Source organism: Candoia aspera, chromosome 13, assembly GCF_035149785.1.
Source record: "Candoia aspera isolate rCanAsp1 chromosome 13, rCanAsp1.hap2, whole genome shotgun sequence".
Lineage (NCBI taxonomy): Eukaryota > Metazoa > Chordata > Lepidosauria > Squamata > Boidae > Candoia > Candoia aspera.
This window is the reverse complement of record NC_086165.1, coordinates 9,796,797-9,823,553: the sequence shown is the minus strand read 5'-3', so window position 1 is coordinate 9,823,553 and position 26,757 is coordinate 9,796,797. Positions and strand designations below refer to the sequence as shown.

The following is a 26,757-nucleotide window of genomic DNA, read 5'->3' as shown; positions in this document are numbered from 1 at the left end:
TTTTCAGATGTATGGTTTCTGTCCCATTTTCAGCACACGGCTTGGGAAATGAATAATGATCAGCGTGTAATATATTGAGTAATCAGTAGGGAGGTGTAATATAGCTGTAGAGGAAGAACCAAACAGATTGACACTTTTGCACTAAACTATCCGTTTGCATGTCTTAATATGGTAAGTGCAATCAGCTATTATATTTTATAAACTACAGATTTTGGCTTAATATATTGTGTAAACTAGATGTATTAAAAAAAATGATGGTTACCAGTTAGTAAAAGATCCAGCATAGTGGCTTGCTGACAGTGATTTGCTTTCTGTATCTCTGGGAAGGATCCTATTTTTTTTTCTTCCTAGCATTTTCCTGCAGGTGCAGGGTCTGCTTTTTGGATCAACCAAAGCTTGATCCGTTGGTTGCGACAGGAACTGACTGACCAGCTTGTCACCTGAGCCTGACATCGTGGGCTGAGAGAGAGTGACTGGCCCCAAGTTACCGAGCTGACTTTCATGCCTAAGGCAGGACTAGAACTCACAGTTTTCTGGTTTCTAGCCTGGAGCCTTCACCCCTAAACCAAACTCTCTCTGGGGAGGATCCTATACGGACATCAAATGTTTTCTTCAGGTGGTCACTTTTGCAGAAAAGATCCACTTCTGTTAGTTGATCGAACAAGGCTGTTACCCTCTGACCAGTTAAAAGGCAATATTTAGCCCAAAAATCTGAGGACGGTTTTATAGTTAGAATGTTATTTAACTCAGCAGATGGAACATCATTACAAGATACTGGTACAAATGCTGCTTTCAAAGTCCACTTAACTAGAAGCAATATTTTTCTGGTTATTTTTCATTGCTACATAGGAACCCATCAGAGGAGAGGGGAGAATTTGGCATATTATCTAACTGCCAGAGTAGCATCTCAAATCTATTGTCACCTTGCGAGGTAGTCCAGACAGGAAGCAGATCCAGATGAACTAATTCTACTTTATTGTAAGGTTACATTAACAGAATCTTGCAAGTCTGAAAGTACATTTCTCCCTCGTCGCCTTTACAGCCCAAGAAACCAGGGAGGGTCCCTTCTGAGATGTTTGCCACACTTCCATTCCTTTTGCGGGCTCAGCTGCCTCATGTCTGACCGTTGCCCACATATCATTACATATATTCACAGAATTCTCCTTCCCTCCCCACTTCCCTCTGCTCTGTATTTTAATTCCACATCAGTCAAGACCCTCTATGCATCTGATAAAGTGAGCTGCAACACGCAAACATTTATGCCTTAAAATAAAAATTGGTTTGTCTTAAAAGGTGGTCCCAGACTCTTTATGATTTTACCCATACAGAACAGAATTTTAAATAGTGGTGTAAAATGATAATGGAAATCAGTAAATAACAGCGTCGGATCTGCAATGGAATGTTGTAGCAGTCTGAAATCTTTTCCTACAATTTTCTGAATTGTAATAGTTATGTCCAGGCATTGTTTTATACGGAGACTGTTCTGCTTATCCTTATTTAGAAAACAATAAATGACAACTTAAATACAGTGTATTGGCGGGAAGCTCGAACTGATGAAATGAGTTGGTGGAGAAATTAAAGACAATATTTTTTCCCCTTTGCTCAAAATACTTCTAAAGGCTGGAATAATTGCGTTTTGAGAATACTTAGGCAATGGGTAGTGGACATGGAAGGCCCCAAGAACAGACCTTATTTGCAAATAGCTACCCAGAGTCCCTCTTTCGGGGGAGATGGGCAGCGACACATTTTGAAAAATAAATAAATAGTCCTTTTGTAAAATTAAAACGAGCTGAATATTTCAATCATCTAACAATTCTTAAATTTAGAAGGGCATTATGTTAACCTTAACCCGTTTAATGCCTTTCCTACATCAGTTATGGAAGGGAAATAAATTCAAGAAAAGTCCATAGATGGACAGGTTATCCCCATGTAGTGCTGGTGCCAACAGGGCCACACCTAGGGGGGGCAAGAGAGGCATGTGCCCCGGGTGCTGTGCTGTGCTGGGGGGGTGCCAAAATTGGCATAGAATCCATGTTTGCCCCGGGTGACACAGACCCTAGTTGCAGCCCTGGGTGCCATTGAACTGACAATCCATGTGCTCCTTGTTGATTCTGTACAGATGCTCATCTCTACCTTGTATTTCCCCATTAACAAATTATCTTGGGTGCTTATATTCACTTAACAAGTATCTATCTCTCCAAATGTGGCAGTTTTGTTCCACTGTGTACAAATTGCAGCAGGTGAGGAAATAACATCTGAGCAAGTGCTTGCGTTTCGCTGGATGTAAGACATTCTGATATTTACTACATTTTCTGTTATACTACATGCATTTTTATTTTTTATGATGGTCAATGACCATCACAAAAAATCAATGACCATCATAAAGTAATGACGACTCACTTTTCTCTGCAGCACTAAAATATTTGTCCACTGGTAAAATGCATTCCATTCAGGGAACCCATTAGCATGTTAAAATGGGCAGGCAAGATATTTTATCAATACATCTGTAGTTAATTTATGATAGATCAGCTTCGGATTCCAGTTGCTCAAGTGCAACAAGTTGGGCGGTAATAAAAATATAAATAAATAAATAAAACAAGTTACCATCCTTTACATTTAGTTATTGTTTAAAAACAAAAGTATGACATAATCCTAGTGGATTTTTGAATATAATGAACGCGACCCTTTTCTCATTTCTGGAACTCAAGATTAATGCATTGTTTTTAAATCTAAGCCAATGTTTTTCAAGCTTGGCAACTTTAAGAGGTGTGGACTTCAATTCCCAGAATTCTGGCTAGGGAATTCTGGGAGTTGAAGTCCACACCTCTTAAAGTTGCCAAGCTTGAAAAACACTGTTTTATGCTCTTATTACTCCTTGTTTTGCTTTCTGCATCTTGATTTTAGCCACTAATCCACGCATCCGCACCTTAAATAAAAGACACCCAAACACTCAATTTAAAAGCACTAAGGAATTTGCCTGCCCCTCACTCTCCCGATTGGCTAGAGTTCCCAGCCAATCGCCGATCAGCTTTCCCTTCCCGCCACCGCCCGCGCCAGCTTTCAAAAGCAGTAGAGCGCGCGAGGCAACCGGACTTGCTTAAGAGGGCGAGCAAAAGTCCCGCCTCCCCCTGTTCTTCAACTGCGGACCAACCGGATGATCTGTTGTCTGATTGGGTGGATTTGTTGTCCATAAGCAGAGACGAATCGCCGAACGAGCAGCAAGTTAGGCTGTCACAGGGAAGGGGAGGAAAACAGGGTGGCCTCCAGCGAGGATGCGAAGCGCCGCGAGCAGGTGAGGCGCCTGGACTGCTCCAGAGGTTACGAGGCGGGGGCGCGGGGGGAGTGAGGCTTGCCCCTCGCGTCCATGGACGGCTGGGCTGTGGCACGGCCCCGGAAGAAGAGGTGGCGGTTGCGGGCTGTCGCTATGGAAACGAGGCCTCGACCTCCCCTTCGGAGCGCTTCATCTTCTCCCACGGCGCTTCGTTGCTCCCTGACTGCCAATCCTCGGAGAAACTTTCCTTTAAAAATTCCACATAGGCAGGTTTTCTTGGATCGGCGGCCGGTTCCTCACTGCGGACTAGAACCTTGACAGTCGTAAGAACAACGCACGCGCTGTCCGATGGGGGAAAGGATGCCCGTGGTTCCTCTGCTGTAGTTGCTCTCAGACGTTGGCCATGGAGGCTGATTGCAAAAAGGGCAGCCATTCATCTGGGAGGAGATCCTTGATTGTAGAAATAATAATAATAAGTATTATTATTTTACAGTACTTACGATCTGCCCCAATCCCAAAGGACTCTAGATGGCGTCCAACATCAAAGAAAATGCCAAAAAAAAAAAACCCCCAATAATAAATAGTCACTCAGAGTCCTTTGGGATTGGGGCGGGTTATAAATACTGTTAAAATAAGTAAATAAAATAGCTAGATCCAGGACAGTATCACAAACAAACAAAAATGGGCAAAGATAACGTCTCAGTTAGAATCCAAGAAAGGCACCCCCAGCCCATCTGAGGTAGCTACCCTTGAGGGTAAGTCTGTGGTTATACTAAGATTTCCCTCCTTATAGCTAGCAGTGCTTTAAACTACTTTTTGCAGTATTAAGAGTATCGCAGACTTAAATGTAATTATAGAAAACATTTCCTGCTGTTAAAAGCACTGGTTAAAAATCTGTCACGCTGAAACAAGAAAAACAGACCAGCATCTGTTCTCTGGGGCAGATTCAAGGGAAAGATGATTTCACAGCAGTGATTGGTGGAGAGGGTGGGTGTTCCCCTAAAGGCTTCCCATTTTCCCATGCCTTGGATGGAGTGGATTGCAGACCACAAAAAAGCTGATGTCCTAATAAATGTGTTGGCTTTTGTTGCAATAAACCAGAGCAGCCTATTGCCCTGTTTCACTGACATGCAGAGCTTTCATTCAAATGTAGCATTCCCACAACACATTTAACTAGGGCAGTTAAACACCTAGCATCTGTATTTGCCCAATATGCTAAATCCAGTTAGCATTAACCCTGTTTAGATTTTTTTTCTGTAGCTTTCATGTTGCACAAATCCAGCTCATTTGATTAGTTCATGTTTCAGTTAGTTATGTGATGCCAGAAAATGGGTTGATTTGGCAACCAGGCTAAGTACGATGTACAAATGCCACCATAGTGTATCAAGATTTGTTGCCCTGACTATTTCTTCAGTTAGCTAAAGTTTCACAATATGATGGCTACTGTCATGAAGTTATTGTTATTGTGGTATGGTATACTGTTACTGTGGTATGAATACTCCTGAAAAGCAGTAATATAAAACAGGCTACTGTTACTGTTCTCAAGCTGCATGTGAAAGAGATGAATTGAGTTGGATTAGCAGCCTTCTTGATTTAACAAGATTCTAGATTTTAGCCTGCTTCTGTGCATCATAAATAAACCAGAGGGATTTGATAAACCTCCTGCAGCTTGATCCAAAAAACGGTATTTGTGAAATATTTACTTTATTTCACAAATAAGATAATAATAAATGCACTGTTAATCCACTAAAGCTGGTTATTGATATATAAGTAAGGGATATATGATGGGCAGTGGGCAATTTTTAGAAATAGCTGCCTGTCTTAAGGCATTTTTGAACAAGTGTGATTTAAGTCCAGCAACCAAACTTTGTTAACTCCTGTATCAAACTCAAAGTTCCCTGAAAAAGTATTGATTTGATCTTAAGTGTTTTAGTATTTGAGAGTTGTAGGAAACAAAGTAACAGTTTGTTTCTTTGTGGACTGAAATGTTACATTAGATTTGCACATTCTTTTACCAAAGTCTTATAGGGTTAATTAATTGCATGTGGAATTTCACAGTAGCTGTTTTTCTTAGGTGGAACGAGAAACAGTCTGGTGAACGATGTCGCTCGATTTTGACAGTGCAGCTTTACAGATGCAACACGAAGAGGACGAATATGATCAAGAGGATTATGCTAGGGAGCAGGAGGTAAAAATTACCTATTGGCAAAACTTTAATGATTTTAGCCCCCTCCTCCCCTCACTTCTGTTATATGTGGTGTGTGACTTGTTCATTGCTAAGGGCCTTATTAGAAATTAATTTTGATAAGGGAGGCTTATATTTAAAATACAGCTGTAGCACCTCTAAAGTGCCTAGTGCCTCAATCCTAGACTCTTAAGTGGCTGTAATGATTGCCAAACCCAATTTGTGGCCTTACTAAGTTTAATCTGGATCCACCTTGACATTGATGGTAGGCTTCATTTTATGTCTCTGCTATTTTTTAAATTTGTAATTTACATATGTTGTTTGTGTAATATACATGAACTTATGGGAATGAGCTGCTGTGTTAATATTTGCATGCTCTTCCCTTGTAATGCTGTAAGAATATTGAATTGCAAAGTTGTTTTTTTTAAAGGCATTCTTCCCCAACTCAGTGCCTTAAGATCTCACGAAGAGGGTATGGCTAGTTTAAGGTGTTGTAGATGCTACGTCTGTGACTCTCCGTTTTCTGAGACAACTTTTAATCTAAAGTGGTGCATAGCCATATTGACTGTTTCATTCCAGTTTTGTTCTTGTGATGGCAACATAGCTTTCCTTCAGTTTGGGGGCTGTTTCTCAACTGTTGTCATTTGGGAAAGCATATCTAAAGGCTGATGGGCTCACTGAACTAATTCCATGGCTCCTGTCGTTCTGGCCAGCTTTGCTACAGGCTATCATAGAAGACATTGTCCTGCCCTGTACTTTCAGCTACTTAATGAAAGTTGTTGACGTGCGTGAGCAGACTGAGTATGGGGGTCAGGACTAAAAATGATATTTGTTACGTTTCAAGAGTGTATGCACTTGTTGGAAGTAATACAATTTAGCCTATAAATGTCTTGGTTTTTTTTTTTCTCTGGCATGATAATTTTTAACTATTACAGTTTTCTTTCTGCTAAAAACTTATATATCTCAACAATTTGTAGTTAACCATGAGATCGTTTGTTTACTCCTGATGATATGTTTTGCTCTCCAAAGTGAGTGGCAGGTGATTGTTACCTTAATAGGGCTTATTAGACAGTTCTTATTTTTTGTTAAACACTATTATTAAACTTGGCATTTAGGTTTTCTAGTATAAGTTGCATTTCTATGAACATTTATTGGGTGTAAGTTTTAGTTAATAACTCTAGGTTTGTTCTGCTCTCAGCTAAGGGCATAGGTTTATAATCAATTTGCAGGATAGGTATTAATTTGTTATATATTTTAAGGGTAACTGTCCCAGATAGTAATACTGCATTTGCACAGAATGAGAAACTACAATTTCAAGCTTGTTTGGCCACCATCACCATTTTGATTAGGCGGGAGGAAGAATAGATTGTAAAGTAGCTTTAAGCCACGATTTATTGCTGGTTTAAAATCATTCCTGTTTTGTTGACTTGTGGGTACAAGGGCAATATTGGCTATGTACACTAGAATATAGCTTGTTTATATTGTGATTTAAGTGGTTTATTGTTACCTATGAATGGAGCCAATATGTTCCTCTTGGCCAAGGGTGAGCAACCTGTGGTGGCCATAGATCACACTTTTCCTGAGGGACACAGTGGGCAAGATAATATAGTTTGGGGGGCTTGAGTTTTATGTTTGTTAAATTTATCCAATGGCTTACATGTGGTTTTGTTTACTTGCCAGAATTGTGAAATCATGTCTCTGTTTATCCGGGTTTCAGCATAATTTGGGGGGGGGGCTGGGGACCACTCTAAAGGAAACAGAGAACGGCTTATGGTTTGCAGGCTACTCTCCTGCTTTGAGCCAACTATTTTATTCCTTTATATTTTGGAGGTATCCTTTCAGTAGCCACTAGTCCTGTGTCCAAGGGACCACTAGCTTAATTTATCTAATTCATCCTATAAGTACCTTTTTTGGAAGTGCTAGGAATTCTGTCTGCTCCCAAATCCTTTGCTTACTGCAATTTCAATTCGATTCAGTTTGGAGAAGTTAGACATCACTTCTTTCAGGAAGCTTCACCAGCTATTTTCATTCAAGCTAATGTTGTCTTGGAAAGCTACATTTCTGTGACATCATAATCTGCTTGAATTTCCTCTTCAATTTCTCATGATGTCAGCCAAACAGCTCCTTATTGGAGCAACTCCTTAAAAAAAGCCTCCTTTAAATAAAATCCCTTGTTCATTTCTTCTTACTAAAGCTTCTGTACATCTTGGGGTTATCTGCTGCTGCAACAAACTCAATTATGCCTCTTATCTGGAGTATTTAGGAAAGTGGGTAGTATGGAGACATTTTATGCAGCAATTCAGTATGTGCGTTTTATAAGTTTAATTTTGTTCTGTAAAAACTAGGATTGTGTGGAGGAATGTCTGCTGTTAATATAAGCACTTTGCTGTATCTTAAGAGATTCCCTTTAGAATTTCTGTATATTTTTGGTATAGGACATTAGAAAGATTAATATATCATAGAAATACCTGCAGATGGATACATCTGATTATAGCAGAGATGTTTGAATTGAACTGGTCCCAGAGAATTATGGAGTAGTATTTGGCTGATGTAGTTGGTGTAAAGTGGATTTTTCCTTACTACTTAATTTTAATTATAAACAAAAGCAAAGGGTAATAAAGATGGGGCAGGACTTTACTTTTGATGTTTCCCTCCCTCCTTATCGTGCTGATGAGTCTAATGATGTTGTTAGTGTGAAATAAGATGTATTTGTAATTACAAAAGTCAGTGATTTTCCTGCTAAATGAGAGTTATCTGGGTTTTGGTAGTAGAGGAACTTTTTCAGACCAAGAGACAGTTTATTTCTCTAGTTTGTCCTCGTCTTATTTGTAGGCTGCTTCTTTTGCCCCAGTTAACAAACATGTGAAAGCCTCCATTGGAAAGAAATTTGAGTGGTAGATTACGATGCGATAACCGCTTATATTATTATATACAGTTTTCTAGTAACATTGTGAGAAAAAGAAAATGTACTGCACAGATGTATCAGTTGAAATCCATTCTGTGTACCAAAACCTCACAGAAGGTTTAGAAGAACAGGTATATTCTATTCAGGATTCTTTGCTCCAGGTAAGTACAGAAGGCTTTTTAAAAATTTATTTAAGTTGCTCAAAGTAAACTACATAGTGAATAGCTAAAATGGAGGGAACTGGGGTGGAAAGATACTATGTGATCTGTTGCCTTTCCTCCCAAAAGACTAGTCCTGCATGGATTTGGTACTATTTTTTGCTTAATAAGTTCAAATTGATTATTAGCATCTACTCCAAATTTGAGAGAAAGAGAGGTCTCTCAAAACAATACTGTGATTTTAATACACGTTACAATATTAACACCAAACTGAACTGCTTGTTTGAAGTTTATTTGCAATCCAAGACCACAATCAAAAATGCAGTGAGCTGCATTAACTGCAGTTGTCTCACGAAGCCCGAGCTTAGCCGCTGAACCCAGGTGATGTGTTGGGGTGTGAGACAGATAGCTGCTCTGTGTTTGGGAAGAGGGACGAGTGCCACTGGGGAAGGGAAAGCTCATGGGAATGAATTAAGATTGGGGTATCCTATTGCTCCTGATTATTTCAGAGACTGTAATAGTCAATCAGGGTCTCCTGGCTCATGAAATATCTCTGATAGTATTTTGTGCTGAACTAGTTGATCAAAACAGAGTTCTCAAAGCTGGACTTCCGGGGAAGAAATGGCGGACTGAAGATGGCTCTGCGAAAAGTGGATCCGATGACTGCAGTGGAATGAAGAGCTGGCGAGTAGACCGGCTTTTTGATAATTCCTCTCCAGATGAGGAGAGGACTTGGGATTGCTCACAAGTGCTTCAGACAGGTGCCCTTGCAAGGAGACCACAAGACAGTGGTCTCTGGCGGGTTTAGAGCTCTGGGAGATGAGGGAAAGCCATCCTTTTGCTCAAACCTCAGTAGCGCCTTTGAAAGGACACTGGGTTCACATACTTCCTTTTCTAATCACTTTCGGAAATTGCTTGTTAATTGCTTTTCAGCTATTAGGAACCTTTGGATTGACAAATTTTACAGCACCGGGTGAATCTCCATCAATCCGTAGCGAAACAAGTGTTAAAGTCCCCCTGGTGGGAGGAGATGGGCGGTGACAAATTTGATAAATAAAATAAATAAGTAAATAAAATATAAGTTTAAGGACGTAAAAATTTTTTTTGAATAAACAGCAAAAGGGTGATTAAAACTTTTATTTTAGAAAATTACAAATGGACTAAGGAATTAATTATAAAGAATCCTTCTGATGAGGATGCTTTTGTTTTGAATTCTTTAAAAAAAACAACAAATGAGACTTTAAAAATTGGACACTAGAGGAACTAAAGATTACAATTAAAGGAGAAGAACATTCAATCTTGACTTACAAATACAGAATGAAAGCAAAATATTTTAACATTGGACATACTCAAGAATATTTTTGAACAATGGACCCAGAGTTAATTTTAAGAGTGTCTGCCTCTATAGACAGACTGTGTTTTAAAGATATTATGGAAGAACAAGTTCTACCTGGCAAGATTGAGACTGACATGGTAAAAGATGTTACACCGGACATACAAAAGAAACAGCCGATGTCTTAATAATTAAAAAGGGTATACAAATAACAAACTAAGAGAGTGACCTGGATAATCTTCCTATATTGGATTTACAAGAGGCTTGTTAAAGCTTTGAAGAATTTTGTGAGAAGGAACAAGGAAAAAATGAAATCAAGTTTTAGGACATTATTTGAAGGGACTAAAGACCAGGATTGTTAAAAGTAAAAGGAAGAAATATAAAGCTGGTTTATTTGATCAAGATTAAAATAGATATGTTATCTTTGGCACCCCTTAATGGACTTTTGCTGACATCAGGACTCATATGGCGAGGCATTATGGATTTTTTTATAGATAAGATGGGATATTGGAAGAAGAGATTATTTGTTGTATTTTAATCGTTACCTTGTCGTGGTGCTGGAGCTTGAGCACCTCAATGATGCCATGAGCTAAACCGTGAAGGGCCACCCAAGACGGGAAGGTCATGACAGAGAGGTCAGACTAAATGCGATCCCTGGGGAAGGTAATGGCAACCCACCCCAGTATTCTTGCCGTGAAAACTCAATGGATCAGTACAACCAGAGATATGTCGGTATACCATCGGAAGATGAGACCCCCAGGTCGGAAGATGGTCAAAATGCTACTGGGGAGGAACAGAGGATGAGTTCAACTAGCCCCAGACGTGATGACGCAGCTAGCTCAAAGCCAAAAGGACGGCTAGCAGCCGACGGTGCTGGTGGTGAACGGCGAATCCGATGTTCTAAGGATCAACACACCATTGGAAGCTGGAATGTAAGATCTATGAGCCAGGGCAAATTGGATGTGGTTATTGGTGAGATGTCAAGATTAAAGATAGACATTTTGGGCGTCAGTGAACTGAAATGGACTGGAATGGGCCACTTCACATCAAATGACCACCAGATCTACTACTGTGGACAAGAGGACCACAGAAGATATGGAGTAGCCTTCATAATTAATAGTAAAGTGGCAAAAGCAGTGCTTGGATACAATCCAAAAAATGACAGAATGATCTCAATTCGAATTCAGGGCAAGCCATCTAACATCACAGTGATCCAAATATACGCCCCAACCACAAATGCTGAAGAAGCTGAAGTAGAGCAGTTCTATGAGGATCTGCAGCACCTACTGGACGACACGCCTAAAAGAGATGTTATTTTCATCACAGGAGACTGGAATGCTAAGGTGGGCAGTCAAATGACACCTGGAATTACAGGTAAGTATGGCCTGGGAGAACAAAACAAAGCAGGACATAGGCTGATAGAATTTTGCCAAGACAATTCACTCTGCTTAACAAACACTCTCTTCCAACAACCTAAGAGACGGCTTTATACATGGACTTCACCAGATGGACAACACCGAAATCAGATTGACTACATCCTTTACAGCCAAAGGTGGCGGACATCTGTACAGTCGGTAAAAACAAGACCTGGAGCTGACTGTAGTTCCGATCATGAACTACTTCTTGCACAATTTAGGATCAGACTAAAGAGATTAGGGAAGACCCACAGATCAGCTAGATATGAGCTCACTAATATTCCTAAGGAATATGCAGTGGAGGTGAAGAATAGATTTAAGGGACTGGACTTAGTAGATAGGGTCCTAGAAGAACTCTGGACAGAAGTTGGCAGCATTGTTCAAGAGGCGGCAACAAAATACATCCCAAAGAAAGAGAAAACCAAGAAGGCAAAATGGCTGTCTGCTGAGACACTAGAAGTAGCCCAAGAAAGAAGGAAAGCAAAAGGCAACAGTGATAGGGGGAGATATGCCCAATTAAATGCAAAATTCCAGAGGTTAGCCAGAAGAGATAAGGAATTATTTTTAAACAAGCAATGTGCGGAAGGGGAAGAAGACAATAGAATAGGAAGGACAAGAGACCTCTTCCAGAAAATTAGAAACATCGGAGGTAAATTCCAGGCAAAAATGGGTATGATCAAAAACCAAGATGGCAAGGACCTAACAGAAGAAGAAGAGATCAAGAAAAGGTGGCAAGAATATACGGAAGACCTGTATAGGAAGGATAACAATATCGGGGATAGCTTTGACGGTGTGGTCAGTGAGCTAGAGCCAGACATCCTGAAGAGTGAGGTTGAGTGGGCCTTAAGAAGCATTGCTAATAACAAGGCAGCAGGAGACGACGGCATCCCAGCTGAACTGTTCAAAATCTTGCAAGATGATGCTGTCAAGGTAATGCATGCTATATGCCAGCAAATTTGGAAAACACAAGAATGGCCATCAGATTGGAAAAAATCAACTTATATCCCCATACCAAAAAAGGGAAACACAAAAGAATGTTCAAACTATCGAACAGTGGCACTCATTTCACATGCCAGTAAGGTAATGCTCAAGATCCTGCAAGGTAGACTTCAGCAGTTCATGGAGCTGGAATTGCCAGATGTACAAGCTGGGTTTAGAAAAGGCAGAGGAACTAGAGACCAAATTGCCAATATCCGCTGGATAATGGAAAAAGCCAGGGAGTTTCAGAAAAACATCTATTTCTGTTTTATTGACTATTCTAAAGCCTTTGACTGTGTGGACCATAACAAATTGTGGCAAGTTCTTAGTGGTATGGGGATACCAAGTCATCTTGTATGCCTCCTGAAGAATCTGTATAACGACCAGGTAGCGACAGTAAGAACAGACCACGGAACAACGGACTGGTTTAAGATTGGGAAAGGAGTACGGCAGGGCTGTATACTCTCACCCTACCTATTCAACTTGTATGCAGAACACATCATGCGACAAGCTGGCCTTGAGGAATCCAAGGCTGGAGTTAAAATCTCTGGAAGAAACATTAACAATCTCAGATATGCAGATGATACCACCTTGATGGCTGAAAGTGAAGAGGAACTGAGGAGCCTTATGATGAAGGTGAAAGAAGAAAGTGCAAAAGCTGGCTTGCAGCTAAACCTCAAAAAAACCAAGATTATGGCAACCAGCTTGATTGATAACTGGCAAATAGAGGGAGAAAATGTAGAAGCAGTGAAAGACTTTGTATTTCTAGGTGCGAAGATTACTGCAGATGCTGACTGCAGTCAGGAAATCAGAAGACGCTTAATCCTTGGGAGAAGAGCAATGACCAATCTCGATAAAATAGTTAAGAGCAGAGACATCACACTGACAACAAAGGCCCGCATAGTTAAAGCAATGGTGTTCCCTGTAGTAACATATGGCTGCGAGAGCTGGACCATAAGGAAGGCTGAGCGAAGGAAGATCGATGCTTTTGAACTGTGGTGTTGGAGGAAAATTCTGAGAGTGCCTTGGACTGCAAGAAGATCAAACCAGTCCATCCTCCAGGAAATTAAGCCAGACTGCTCACTTGAGGGAACGATATTAAAGGCCAAACTGAAATACTTTGGCCACATAATGAGAAGACAGGACACCCTGGAGAAGATGCTGATGCTAGGGAGAGTGGAGGGCAAAAGGAAGAGGGGCCGACCAAGGGCAAGGTGGATGATATTCTAGAGGTGACAGACTTGTCCCTGGGGGAGCTGGGGGTGTTGACGACCGACAGGAAGCTCTGGCGTGGGCTGGTCCATGAAGTCACAAAGAGTCGGAAGCAACTAAACGAATAAACAACAAGAGGTGGTGGTAAGTTACTAAAATAGTTTATACTTGTTGTGATGAAGGGGGAAGTCATTTCTTTACATATTTCTTTACTGTATTCTTATTTCTTTTCTGTTTTTTTCTTTCCTGTACCTTCTTTTTTTTCCTTTTATTTTTTTAGTTAGTATTGTTTTTATTGTTATGATGTCATTTTAATAAAGTTACTATTAAAAAAACATAGTTCTCAAGACTGCATTTGTGCCAGTTATGCAAGTAGCCAGCTTTCATAAATATATTTTTACAATAGTTCTTCAGCTTCCCTAACTTCCTTCCTTACCTGAATTATTTGTGGGTGAGAATACCTAGGCTCTTGAAGCAAAGTTCACTGCAGAACAGAAAAATAGCCATTAGATTGCCTTTGTAGCTACATTGTAAAGGTAGTTCTTTTAATTCAAATTCCTCTGGTACTAAAGTCTAGAGAGTAGACTAGATATATGTCCCCTATTCGCATATTTATAATATGTTTTATTTTCAGTTACAACAGCTATTGACAGACCTTCCTCATGACATGCTAGAAGACAGCGGAGATCACCTTTCTGACTACAGTGCAGCTGGAGACCACGAACAGTAAGAAACTTGTCGCTTCCCTCCCTTGCCCTGAAAAATGTTGAAATTATGCCATTACATTCAAATGGTATGAACGCTATCTTCTGAAATCTAACTGAACAGGAAAAATGTAGTTACTGTTTGTATGTCGCATCACAATAACACCATACAAACGAATGCTAATAATCTCATAATCAATTTGCACTGTACTAAACCTCCGTTTCCTTTCTGCGTAGAGTGCATGAACCCTGGGATCAGGATGCCGCCAAATGGAATGATCATCCAGTGGCAACAAAGCCACCAAGTGTGAGTCTTGTTTGAACTGCTTTCGTACAGGCTTACAAGATGTCCTGATTCATCCTTGCAATAGTATCCAGTAACCCACTTCCCAGGGCTCATAGCAGTTCTTGCCAACCAGATACCCTCCAGCTGTGTTAGGGCTAATGCTGGCTGGGAGTTTTCGGCACTGTAATTCAAGCATTCCTGGGAAGCATTAGGTTTGGGAGGCTGACTCTGTTTTCTTCCATGGAACAATTTAAATGAAACGATACAGTAGTATCAAGTGGAAGAAAAAAATCATTAGAAACAGACTAATGTCTGTCTATTCATTATCTATCTATCTATCATATTTCTTCACCGCCCATCTCGTGTACACTACTAAAACTTTCATGTCTGATACTGTAACCTTTAACTTGGTGAAACGGTGCATTGCAGGGCAACAATTCTTGAACCAAGGTACCTCAAATGGGTGAACTTACAGAATGTGTCCAAAATCCGGGGCCCCTGACTCCCGTGGACCTGAAATTTGGAAAACTTTTATAAAACATTTCATGACATGAAAATTGTCATAAAACATGTTATGACATACTACAAAATGTCATAAAGCATTTCCTGGTGATCAACTCCTGATAGTTGACTGTCCTGTGCAGCTCAGTATGAATGACATGGGCTGTTTTCAAGGCAGATACATCCCTGAATATCTCCCTGAACTTTTAAGAACTTTTCCAGGGAACGCAATACATTAGAAGCTCTGCCCCTGTTGAAGGCACTGAGGAACCTGGTAAGAAAATATCTCTGAAACGATGACCCAGCAGGTCACGGGTTTTCTAGTAAATGGTTAAATGTAAGGAGCCCTGTTTTAAAATGAAGGCTAAAATAGATTGGGGAATTGACAAAGACTTGTACCTGGGGAACTGTTCCACAGTGCTAAGTAATTGGGTTGTGTGGTTAGAAAACTCTTCATGGCAAAATTAGTATTACGGTATTGTTCAGTGTCTGCTTTGCAGTAAGATGAATATGGTGCTTTATCACTTATCTGTGGTAATACTGTGGTTCTTCCTGTCCCCTGAGAGCTTTCATGCTGGTTGCTCTCCTGGCAATTATGCTCAGTCATTTTCAACTGAATGAAGGGTCATTTAGTAAATGACTTAGTAAATTTAAAAAATTACTAGTCCTTTTTCCCTAACCTCAATGTGGTCCTTCTTTTATCAACCTGACTAGCATGGTTGGGATGGTGTCCACTAGTATTCACTAAAATTGTCCGTTCTCAGGATTATGGGCAGGATCAGAATGTGTTTGTCGACCGCTTTGTGTACGATCAAGGAAACGCCCCGAGTGAAATACGTGCAAGTGACTGGCCTGTCCATCATAGCGAGGCTGAAGATAGAAGCATGTATGAGATCTCTGGCAGGGCCAGTGAAAATGGGTCTGATGATGTATATCTTGGAGAGGACTACAAAGCACCGGGCCATTACCAGCAAAGCAGCAGCGTATATGCTCTCCCGCCCAATTTTAGAGCGTACACAAACGGTCACCAGCAAGACTTCAGTAACCAACATGGCATAGTAACAAACTTTGTTGATTCTCAGCAGGAACCCTTGAAGGTAGGTTAGGTCGGTTGATGACACGTCATTATTTTGTTACATCCCAGTTTTCATGCTGTAGCAATTAGCGGGGTTCGAGAATGAAACTGAAATGGAATCATAACTTCTGCATTGTCCATTTATGACTTTCGGATACAAAAGAAGTGCCTGTTTGAGAAAGGAGGCAACCTGATGTAGCGTGTGTAGGGCTTGAGACCCTGGTCCCCAGGATTGTGCCAGTGGCACCATTGTTTTCTGCTGATTCCTCACCTGCTAACCACCAAGTTCTTTGTCCCAGTTGGGTTTTTTTTCTTTTATTTAAAAAATGTAATTTTAAAAATAGGAAACTGGCATGCTGCAGCTTCTGACATCATGCTTATCTCCAAGAATGTATATGGGCCCCAGTGGGCTTCATAAACTTTCTTAAATAAAAATCTCCATTGCTTATTTTAGTAGTTTGCCTTGTTATGCAGAAAAACAACAGACAAAAGTAGAATCAGTCTTAGAGAAAGATGTTCTAAAGGAGAAGAAGGTGGTAGTGTGCTAAATCAGTGCTTTGCAATTGGTTATGTCTCCCAAGGCAGCAGTTTTGTGAATGGCAAGCTTTGATGCTCCCTGGCTGGCAAGGGCACCAGAAATTGAATGCCAAGTCCCTTGTGTGTGCATTTTTCATTTTTATAATATTTTCTGTGTTTGACTACTCACAAGTCAACATTCACAGCAATTGTAAATGAGAGATAAAACCCTGGAATCAGTGTTTAGGAGGTATGGATGTTACATCATTTGGTATGGGCAAATTGCTTACGTATTTTTCCATTTCCTGTGAGTGATGATCTGTGTGAATCATTTGTGTGTACCAGTAGAACTCAGCTGTGCTCCTTTTTATCTGTTCTTAACTGTGAGCATTATGGAGAAAATCTGTGCGGTTGCTAAGAGTTGATACCGACTTGATGGCACATAATCATTCTGTGGGCACTTGAGAATTAAAACTAAAAAAGTAAGCAGCGCTTATAAATTATTTAACATTTGCGTTGTTAAAGTTGCAGTGTGGTGATTCAGAAACAAACAACCAGTCTTTGGAGCCTTACAAAGTTGTGTACAAACCATACAAGAAAAACATTCAGAAAGCAGCCCCTATTTCTCCAGAGGCAGAAGCATTTGAAGAGATGCAACAAGAATTTCTGGGTACTGGTGAGAGTAAGTATGTGCTTTTTATTATATGGGAATCCTAGTTTTTTTTTGTTGAAATTAAATGGAAGAGACAACAATATATTTGGATATGCAAAACATTCACATTAACTTTCCACAGATGCTTTTACAAGCTAGGCTTCTGGAAATATTTTTACACAAATCACAGATTATTGAGGTTTCTGAAAACTGAGGTGTGTGTAATCTGGCCACTTTCTTCGCGTAAGTACAAATATGACCGCGTAGTTGAGTGTTGCATCACTAGTCCCAATTATTTTATCCTTCCTTAACTTCATTAAATGGGTGAAATATAAAGAATTATGCTGGATTGAAACAGATTTAACAAGATGACTAGGAGGAATCTGATGGCATATTTCTTAGTACAGTTGAACAAGTATTACACTTTTGACATCAAATGTGCAACAATATAGAAGCAAATTCTTTCTACAACTTGGGGGTGCTGTTCCAAAAAACAAGATGAAATCTGCTTATTTGACTTACTCTGTATCATTACAGAGTTATCCATACAAAGCTGTTTTATTATAATAGAAAATGGGAGATGTGGAGTGTGTAGCGAAAGGATAAATGAGTATTTCTCTCAGCTATAGATGAACAGACTCATTAATAATAATCAGAGAATGGCTGGATACAGGTAATTGGTGTGAAGGTTTTCATCTCTTCCTTTCTGAGTCTGGGCAAAAAGCTTGTCATGAGAAAGACCTGGCGGCCTGATCCTCCAAGCGCCAAAATGAAAACAACTTACAATGCTTTGAGTCACCATCCTGGAATAAGTAACTGAATTTCTCACCTTCTACCTAAGTAAAGGGACGCGGTGGCGCTGCGGGTTAAACCGCTGAGCTGCCGATCGGAAGGTCGGCGGTTCAAAACCGCGTGGCGGGGTGAGCTCCCGTTGCTCGTCCCAGCTCCTGCACACCAAGCAGTTCGAAAACATGCAAATGTGAGTAGATTAATTGGTACCGCTTCGGCGGGAAGGTAACGGCGTTCCGTGAGTCATGCTGGCCACATGACCCGGAAGTGTCCTATGGACAACGCCGGCTCCAAGGCTTAGAAACGGAGATGAGCACCGCCCCCTAGAGTCGGACACGACTGGACTTTACGTCAAGGGAAACCTTTACCTTTACCTAAGTAAACCACAGTGCAAAATTTAAAAGAAGTATCTGGCAAAGTCTGAGAAGACTTACGTACTTCCATCAAGATGAAATTCTTGCCCTCAGAGAATTTATTGAATTGTATATTTTGGTTGAGAAAGTCCAGTATCGTTCATGCCTGACATGTGGAACCTTAACGTGAGTTACAGGTTCGCCAGACAACATGCAGATTCTTCAGCTTCAGGTTCTCAATAAAGCAAAAGAAAGAACTTTAGGAGAACTTAACAACCAGCTGGAAGAAAGAGCACAGCAGATGAGGTATCTGTCTCATCAGCTTGCAATTATGAAAGGTAAATATGTCCTGAGGATGGGAATGAGAAGTATGCTTGGGCCATACCAACTTTTTTATATGAAGTAATCCAGGAAAGATGCAGGAGGTATCCAGTTTCCTTCACTTTAGTATTTTGTCTGTTGTTGTTGATTGGTGGGAAACAATGTTTGAAATACAGCAAGTCGTGAGAGAAATATGTAATTTCTTCCTGCTCATGCTAAATTTAAGACAAGTGGTTGCATGGTTTGTGTTTTTTTTAAACAATGCGTAACAGGGAAGGATACACCAGTCTACTCCAATAACTGAATCTGCTGCTTTGTATGATCCACAATGCACTAACATCTGGTGATTTGGGAGTATTACCTCCTAAAGTGAGTGACTAAATCTTGTGGGTACTTGCTTGATTGCGTACTGATATCTTTCTAGATTAAAGGTGCTAGTTTGTGTGTTATATGCAGAACATTTTTTCAGGCTTCATTCATTCACTAGCCAGTTTGGGTAGTAAATCATTAATAACTTTTTCTTAAATGCCATAAATTTGAGAGTTATGGCATTTAAAATCTCAGAATGAATTCTGAAAGAGGTGCTATTTAGAGTTTTTTCCACACATGCACATAAAGTCTTCTATTTTAGTTTTTTTTTTCTGGAAAGGGTATGTTGCAAATTTTTAAAAGTAACTGTACAGTGATGTAAATGTTTTTCTTTTTTAAAGATGAAAAAGATGGCATGTTTCTTAGTCTCCAAGAAAGTCAAAAACTCTATCAAAATAGCAAGGAAAGGGAAGTTCAACTTGAAGGCCAAATAAAAGCTCTTGAAGCCCAAATTCAGACTCTGACTGCTAATGAGGAGCAGGTAGTATAATTGTTACAGTTCTGCAGTTACTAAGAGTAATACATATGATCATGTAAAGTATTTGAAACTGTTTGCTAAATATTAGTTCATTTAAGGGGTACGTGAAGCAGTAAAACCTCAACGACGTTAGGTGCCCTTATAGCGAGTATCATTCCTCAGGTAAGCCAAGTATGTACGTTCTGTCTTCTGAAAAGCTGAACATGGAGATGAAATTACTGGAGAGTGGAAGACCATCATGCACTGGGTTAAGCTGTTATGTGGTCTGTTTGCTTTTGGCTCAGCATGTTGTAGGAACCCAGCTGTTGTGGTTACTAAGCCAGTGTTTAGAGTGTTGCCCAGGCCAGGCAGTAAACCATGCTTAAACTGTGACATACTGTACATGATACTTTGATGTTGCGACAGTGTAGCGGAGCACCTTTTTCCCCCAAGAATGCTTGACCCACAGCCAAACTGGAGTTGAGTAAAGACAATACAGGTAGTCCTTGCTTACCAACTGCCTTGTTTAATGACTGTTTGAAGTTATGACAGTGTAAAAAAAAATGCTGTGCAAGGCCATGTTGTGACACGTCGCTTTTCCTTTGTTTCCTAATTCTCAGCCTGCTGGAGAAGAGATTTGTAGCTGGTGTATTCATCGTAGTGTAGCTCCAGTAATACAATCTTTATATTGATTATACGTTGTTGGGTTATGTTAAAGGCAGTTGTATTGTCATTCGGAATGAAAACCCATGTCTTTATTTTGTTTGCAGCTGATCAAACAATCAAAAGTAGCAGGAGTTGCCATGGAAAGTGTGCAACAGCAGCTCTTGGAACTTCGCCGGTCTGATGCTCTTCAGCGTGCAAGGGAGCAACATGAGGCTGTTGTTGCGGCACTCAAACAGAAATACGAAGAGCAGGCTTCATCTTTGCAACAGAAACTTGATATGAAGAATGCATCACTCCAGGAGCAGGTCAGATTGTTTCTCGCAACATGAAAATAAGTTCACGAGGCATTCCCATTACAAGGCTTGGTTTTCTCTGCTCGATAAGCTTCATAAGGTCTTCATTTGCAAATGTATTGCTGGACTTAAGAATGAGCAGGAGCTGAAAAAAGACAGAGCTAAGTTTTAACAAATGTCAGAGTGAATGTCTTTGCCTCTCTTTTTTAAAGACTGAAAAAGTCCTCAAATTAAATATCTTTGGCTCCCAGATATAGTACTGGTTTAAACGTATTTTATAATACAATAGGTTCGACTAATAATTCTGAAACTCTGGACCATTTGGTTTCCTAAGTTTATTCTCCAAGGCTGCTAATTTATATTAACTGAATTAATGTTGCCGTTTCCTTTCTGAATTAAAAGAGCTTTGGTTATTTGAAGGTTTGAGAGCAAAATTCATTTACATATATCCGTAAAAAAGAAAAATTGCTGTTGGAACAATAACCTCTGAGATGATTCCATAAATCACATTCTTGTACCAGAAATACTGTTCAAAACTTTTCAGATGATATAAAGGATTAAAACCTTTTGAATATTTGTTATCAGGAAGGAAGAGTTAACTACAGGTAGTCCTTGATTAGCAACTGCCTTGGATAGTGACCATTGCAAATATGACAGTAATAAACAGTAATTTAAAAATTCATTTTCAGACCAATGTGTGCATTTATGACAACAAAAACCTTCAGTGTGAAACTGATTAAGGTCTGGTCAGTTTCAAGCAGCAGGTGCAAGCTGACTAGAGGGTTCTGATCAACTAATGAAGGCCACAGAGCTGAGCTTGTTAACTTGCAGTTAGGGAAACCCTTCCCTGTGGAGAAAAGCAGCTCAAGAAGAGACAGCTTGTTTGAGCAATCTCTCCATCCTATGAGGGGGCAAAAAGGAAAAAAATGGGTTGGGCACAGGACACTACACAAGAGAATTTTATCTGAATGAGATGCAGCAACCAGCTATTTTCTCAGCACCTCCCTCTCTCTCTCTGTCACATTCACTTAGCGACCATTTCGCTTAACGACTGAGTTGTCAGAAACAATTGCGGTCGATAAATGAGGACTACCCGTAGTACGGATCCTCTTCTACATAGTCTATACCATTATATCATCTGCCTTTCTTAGATGCTGTTTGCTCAGGCGAACAGTGATGATCCCTTCCTGAACGCACTTGTACCTTTGTAGCACTGGTTATTGGTCTGATACAGCAGCAGTTACCTGGCTTTCTTTTTTGCAATTTTGCAAAAAGCACTTACTGTGTGGCAGACTGCTCCACCTTCCCTACTTGAGGTCATGACAGCTGTTTTTTCCTGCATGCCCCTTACTGTTTGTGACTTGGGACCTGAAGGTTTTCTACAAAACTCGGTAGCTTTTCTAAGCAAGGTTGCTACAGAATGATAGCCGTCAGTGGAACAAATGTTTTATGCTTTGCTAGAAGTCCTCTTGCACTTTGGAGTTGATCCTTATGCTGACCATTTCAAATTACAGTACTTTCTTTTCCGATTGCCGTATATCATTGTTTCTGTTCTGCTGAAATATTGTTACTGTTGTAATTAAATAAACACAGTCTTCAACCTTTATGACAAAGGGATCAACATTATATGTAGTTAGTTGTATCAAATATTTATTAAAAGCTTATTAGGAAATGAAACATTGGGGAAGAGAGTGAATGTAGGGTGAATGTAGAGATTGAGTTAGAAAAGCATGGAGGTAAAGATGAACATCTTGTGAACATCTTATAAAGTTTAGTGGATGACCGTGTAAGTGAAATGCACAGGGTGGCTTATAAGTTGTGCTCTATCTATTATCAGACAGAAATTTGTTGCTGCCTAAAGGAACACGTGAAACAGCTTGAAAGAACTCTTGAAGAAAGTAAATTAGAAAAAAATGAAATCATAAACCGGCTCTCGAGAAGTCTAGAGGAAAGCCAAAACCAGTGTGCAAATCTATTACAAACAGGTGTGTTGTCTTTGTATTAAAAAAAAAACCACCCTCAACTATATTTAAGTAGTCACCTTTGCAGTAAAGTTATCATTGAAAGATGCACTTGAAAGAATCTTCAGGACAAATCTCTGTTAGTTTTTGCACAAATATTTAGGAAACTTATGTTAGGCTCTTGAGACTGAAAGCAGACTGAGAAATGTTAGCATAACCAAGCAGTAAAGTTGACTTACCGTTTCTACTACCTGAGCTGGTTTTGTGGAATTTTCTTACATTTAAAATTTTTTATTTAAGTCACTTTGAAGTGACTTAACCTAACAAAGGGCAGGGCTCCTTAGTGCAGAGATCAACAATAGCAGACAAATTGTGCAACAGACTTATCTCACCTTTTCTGATTTAACTTTTTTTTCCTGCAGTATACAATAAATGACTATGAGGTCTCTGCTAGGAGAAATCTCAGTTTGTGTGGATGACAAGCACTTGAAAAGATTAGCCATCCCTTTCTTCAGCTCTGTGCATCCTCCAGAGCAGCCTTCTCCAGTCTGTTCAGATCTACTTGATCATGACTCCCCAAAGTGACTAGGAATTTTGGGAATCGTAATCTAACACATCTGGAAGCCACGAGGCTTGGGGAAACTACTCCGCAACATATCTCTGAAAATGCCCATGACACAGATGGCAAAGGCATCAATGTAGAAAAAAAAATCTTAAAGTGGGATGTTTTGAAAATCACGACTCATTAAGTTTTTCTTAGCTGACTAAATGTACTATGTCAAGTACAGCATTTTACTTGGGTGTGTGTTTGCTTAGAACGGCAATCTAACAGAAGCAGTTGGAAGTCTAATCCAGCTAGAGGCCTCACGTTAGGAACGGAGGAATGGAAGTTGCAGTTTCAAACTTCTTCTGAAATTAATCTGGCATAATGAAGCGAAGAAGCAGTGACGAATTTGATAGAACGGTACTCAAGTACCACATTCCCTACCAAATCCAGACTTTAAAAAAAAAAAAAAAATCCTGCTGGTTAAGAAGTAGTGTGCAGTGCTTCTCCAAAGGACATTTAAGGTGAAATGGTATATTTAGACATCTCCTCCTCCTCCTTTTTTTTTTAAATCCTCCATTCTTCTATCAAAGGAGCCTTGCCGGTCATAACAGGTACAGCTTCACAGTTTCCATTGGCTTTGGGTGTGCTAAAGAAAAGCAAATGTACTTGACATACTTATTCGTCATTATTTTAATTTTAGCACAGGAGGTAAGCTAAACTGAATTTCACAGTTCCAGGTGCAAGAAAAGAAAAATGATCAGTTCTGACTTGACTGTCTTTCCACCATATAGCCACAACATCTATCTACTTTCCTTGTATTTGCTATAATAGAGGAACCTAGAGTATTGTTTAAATTAGTGAATGTACTGTTCTAATCGAGCTTGTGACTTTTTCTCTTAAATACTTTCTAGTTTGCATTTGTAAATTACTTCTTATTCTCTCCAGGCTTAGTAAAGGAGACAACCCAGTTACGTCTGCAGCTTCAGCAAGCCCACTCTGCGCAGTTGATAGGCAATGAGATGAATAAGGCTCTTCAGGTTGATTTTTTTCCCCCTTTCTTAAATATTGTAAAATTTGAACTGACATGGACCAGTAGAAAAGTAAAAGTGCTATCTAAGAAATGCCTCCATAGGAGAATGTAACTCTACAGAATGTAGACAATTGTTTTATTCTGCAGCGTTCAATCAGAAGTGGCACTGAGTTTATTTTCCACATTTTGTTGGTATTCTCCTGTCCAGTGCTGCCCTAATGTTAAAGATCTTGCTAGCTCCTCTGTCCTCCCCTTGTTTGCTTGTTTTGAATTTTCTCTCCCCCTTTCTTTATTATTTTTATCCTTTTTGCCCCTCTGTGTAATTCTAACCATGCTTACCGTTTAGCAGATTGCTAGCTTTATGCCTCTCTTGAACTGTAAAATAGGTATAAACATGTTCCCAAAAAAAGAATCAGGCTGAGTAACACTAGCCATTCAATTTGAACCCAGAGACCTAGAACTTTTAGGAGGAATATGTTAGGGGGTGTTGGAATTGCAGAATAGCCAAATAAATATCAGTGCCTCTCTAGGCATGCTTAACTGACTAAAAGAAATTAATTTGAGTAGACCATTTAGATAGCATTTGGAACTTAATTATGAGGACCATCCCTTTTAGCCTCACAGGCCTTACTTGCTGGAAAGTTCAACCAACCAACCCAAAAACTTATTGTTCCAATTTACAGATAAAAAATGAGATTGAAAAGGGAGAAAAGCCAAACACTTTCAGTGGGGTCATTGTGAAAATAGAATTTGAGATCGCTTCCAAATTTCGTTTAAATTTTTGCAGTGAGTTAGCTTAATTTATCTATGTACTGAAGTATGCTACCAATAATAAGTGAGCTTTTAACATTTCTGGATACTTATCGTTGTTTCACTGTTGAAATGGAGCAGGTGGGTGGACCTGTTTGATCCTTGGAAGAGAAATTCGCTGACCAAGGAGGGAATAGGAGTATAAATTAAGAAACAAAATAGAAGCAGAACTACATATTCATCTGTGACTAGCTCACAAATGAACCGTTTTTTTAAGACGGAGCGAGCATCAGAGTTTGTCTTTTCAACTGAGGTAGTTCCAAATATCATCTGAACATTGACAAGCTGATATTTCTAATTTATTCTGGCTTTTTTTGTCTGACTCTAATTTAGTGTCAATATTTATAGGAAGAGATAAAGGAGCTAAAAGAAGAAATTGTTCTCTATGAATCAGCTGCAAAACATGGTGTGTTTCTCAATGACCCAGGTGGAAATCTGAATGTTGAATTAACAGATTCATACATAGATTTGGGCGTTAAAGAAATCAACAAGAAGACAAGATTGCAGAGGTACCAGATTAATACTTTTGTCCTTTAAAACAAAATACATAAGGAACTTTCACTTGGGATATTTCTCCATTTTCTTAGCTTGTTGCATTTACAGATAATGTAACCCCCCCCCCCAATAATTTTACATAGGAACTATCAGTGGGTTTCCCTTCAAGAGGCAAAATGGGTCACATCTATAGCTTTGGTCATGCTGTATTGTCTTAAGTGCCTAGCATCCAGTAGGGTGTGAATACCTGTCATATAGATAGTTTTTAGTGATATATCTGCTTTGATTTGCACTAAAATAAAAATTCTGTATTTTTTAATTTTTTCTTTGTAGCTAGATTAGGGCCTATAGTGTTTTCTTCATTCAAAAAAAACTTTGTAATTTTTGAATGAAGCAGGTCTCAAACCTGAAACCATGCAAGGTTGGAAGCCAATTATACAGTGTGATTACAAGATTTGCAGATTACGAGAAATAAAGAACAAACGTGGGTGTTTATTTTTTTAAATCATAAGCTGCTTTTTGGAAACTCCCCCAAGCAGCATGCAATAACTTAACACAACAGTAATTTAAGAACAGTAGTAGATCAAAACAAGACATTAAAAAAACCCATGCTAAGCCATGGTTTGTTCAACCATAAGTGTCTAGGTTCACACAACATGCCTAAGTGAAAATCAGACAAGCACATTATGACCTGGTTCACATATCATATTAAAACATTGCTTCTTTAACTGCTTCTTTTAAAAAAAATAAACTACAATAGCTAGACTCGCATCGCAGGTAAAACCATCCTTGAAATCGCAGAGCCAGAGTAAATGTAATTTTCTGCAGTGAATAAATACATTGTCTAAATACCAGTTAGATTTCAGTGTACTTGAAAAGCGAGTTACAACAATAGAGTTTTAACTTTGGGTAGCGTCTCACAGTGGATTTATATGTGCAGCCTTAGAAAGTAATTCCATGTAGCGCAGAATTTCTAATATAACCCACTAGTATAATTAATTTCGCATCTCTCTTTTCTGTAATACTTAACAGTTGTTTATTGAATAAAGAAACAGATAAAGGGCTTTCTAAAGATGAAATAATTTTAGAGCTGAAGGTTGAAATGGAACGGTTACTGAGCAGTAACAAAACAAAGAGGAGCCGGATTTCTCGACTGCAGAATGACCTTGAAGATTGTCATAAGACAATAGAAGAACTGAAGCGGCAGCTGATCAAATCAAATGCATGTGAGGTGTGTTACGCATTCTGTAGGTTTAGTAACATTGATATGAACATAATTTTCTATTCTTTTATGAGGCTGGCTGGTTAGTGACCATAATAAAGATTACCTGTTCTAACTACTTCTATGTAGACATAAAAAAGGTGACACTCTTAACTCTGGATTTTGGTTTACTGAACAAAATGCAATCATGGTAGCCAGTCGGGACTCCTGGAGATTTTTCTTAATAGCCAGATATCGTACTACAGTATTCCTA

General features: G+C 39.5%; 1 protein-coding gene across 1 annotated transcript in view; it reads left to right on the top strand.

The window, feature by feature from the left end:
• The first annotated feature begins 5,343 nt into the window (after nucleotides 1–5,343).
• CEP152 (centrosomal protein 152) overlaps nucleotides 5,344–26,757 on the top strand; it is a 40,369-nt gene continuing 18,955 nt past the window's right edge. Inside the window, exons 1-12 of the mRNA XM_063314038.1 lie at nucleotides 5,344–5,459; nucleotides 14,092–14,183; nucleotides 14,399–14,468; nucleotides 15,713–16,045; nucleotides 17,071–17,221; nucleotides 18,531–18,671; nucleotides 19,365–19,504; nucleotides 20,251–20,451; nucleotides 22,277–22,424; nucleotides 23,893–23,984; nucleotides 25,136–25,296; nucleotides 26,315–26,513. Coding sequence (XP_063170108.1) covers nucleotides 5,373–5,459; nucleotides 14,092–14,183; nucleotides 14,399–14,468; nucleotides 15,713–16,045; nucleotides 17,071–17,221; nucleotides 18,531–18,671; nucleotides 19,365–19,504; nucleotides 20,251–20,451; nucleotides 22,277–22,424; nucleotides 23,893–23,984; nucleotides 25,136–25,296; nucleotides 26,315–26,513 — 1,815 coding nt within the window. The 5' untranslated portion in view covers nucleotides 5,344–5,372. The remainder of the gene's footprint in view (nucleotides 5,460–14,091; nucleotides 14,184–14,398; nucleotides 14,469–15,712; nucleotides 16,046–17,070; nucleotides 17,222–18,530; nucleotides 18,672–19,364; nucleotides 19,505–20,250; nucleotides 20,452–22,276; nucleotides 22,425–23,892; nucleotides 23,985–25,135; nucleotides 25,297–26,314; nucleotides 26,514–26,757) is intronic.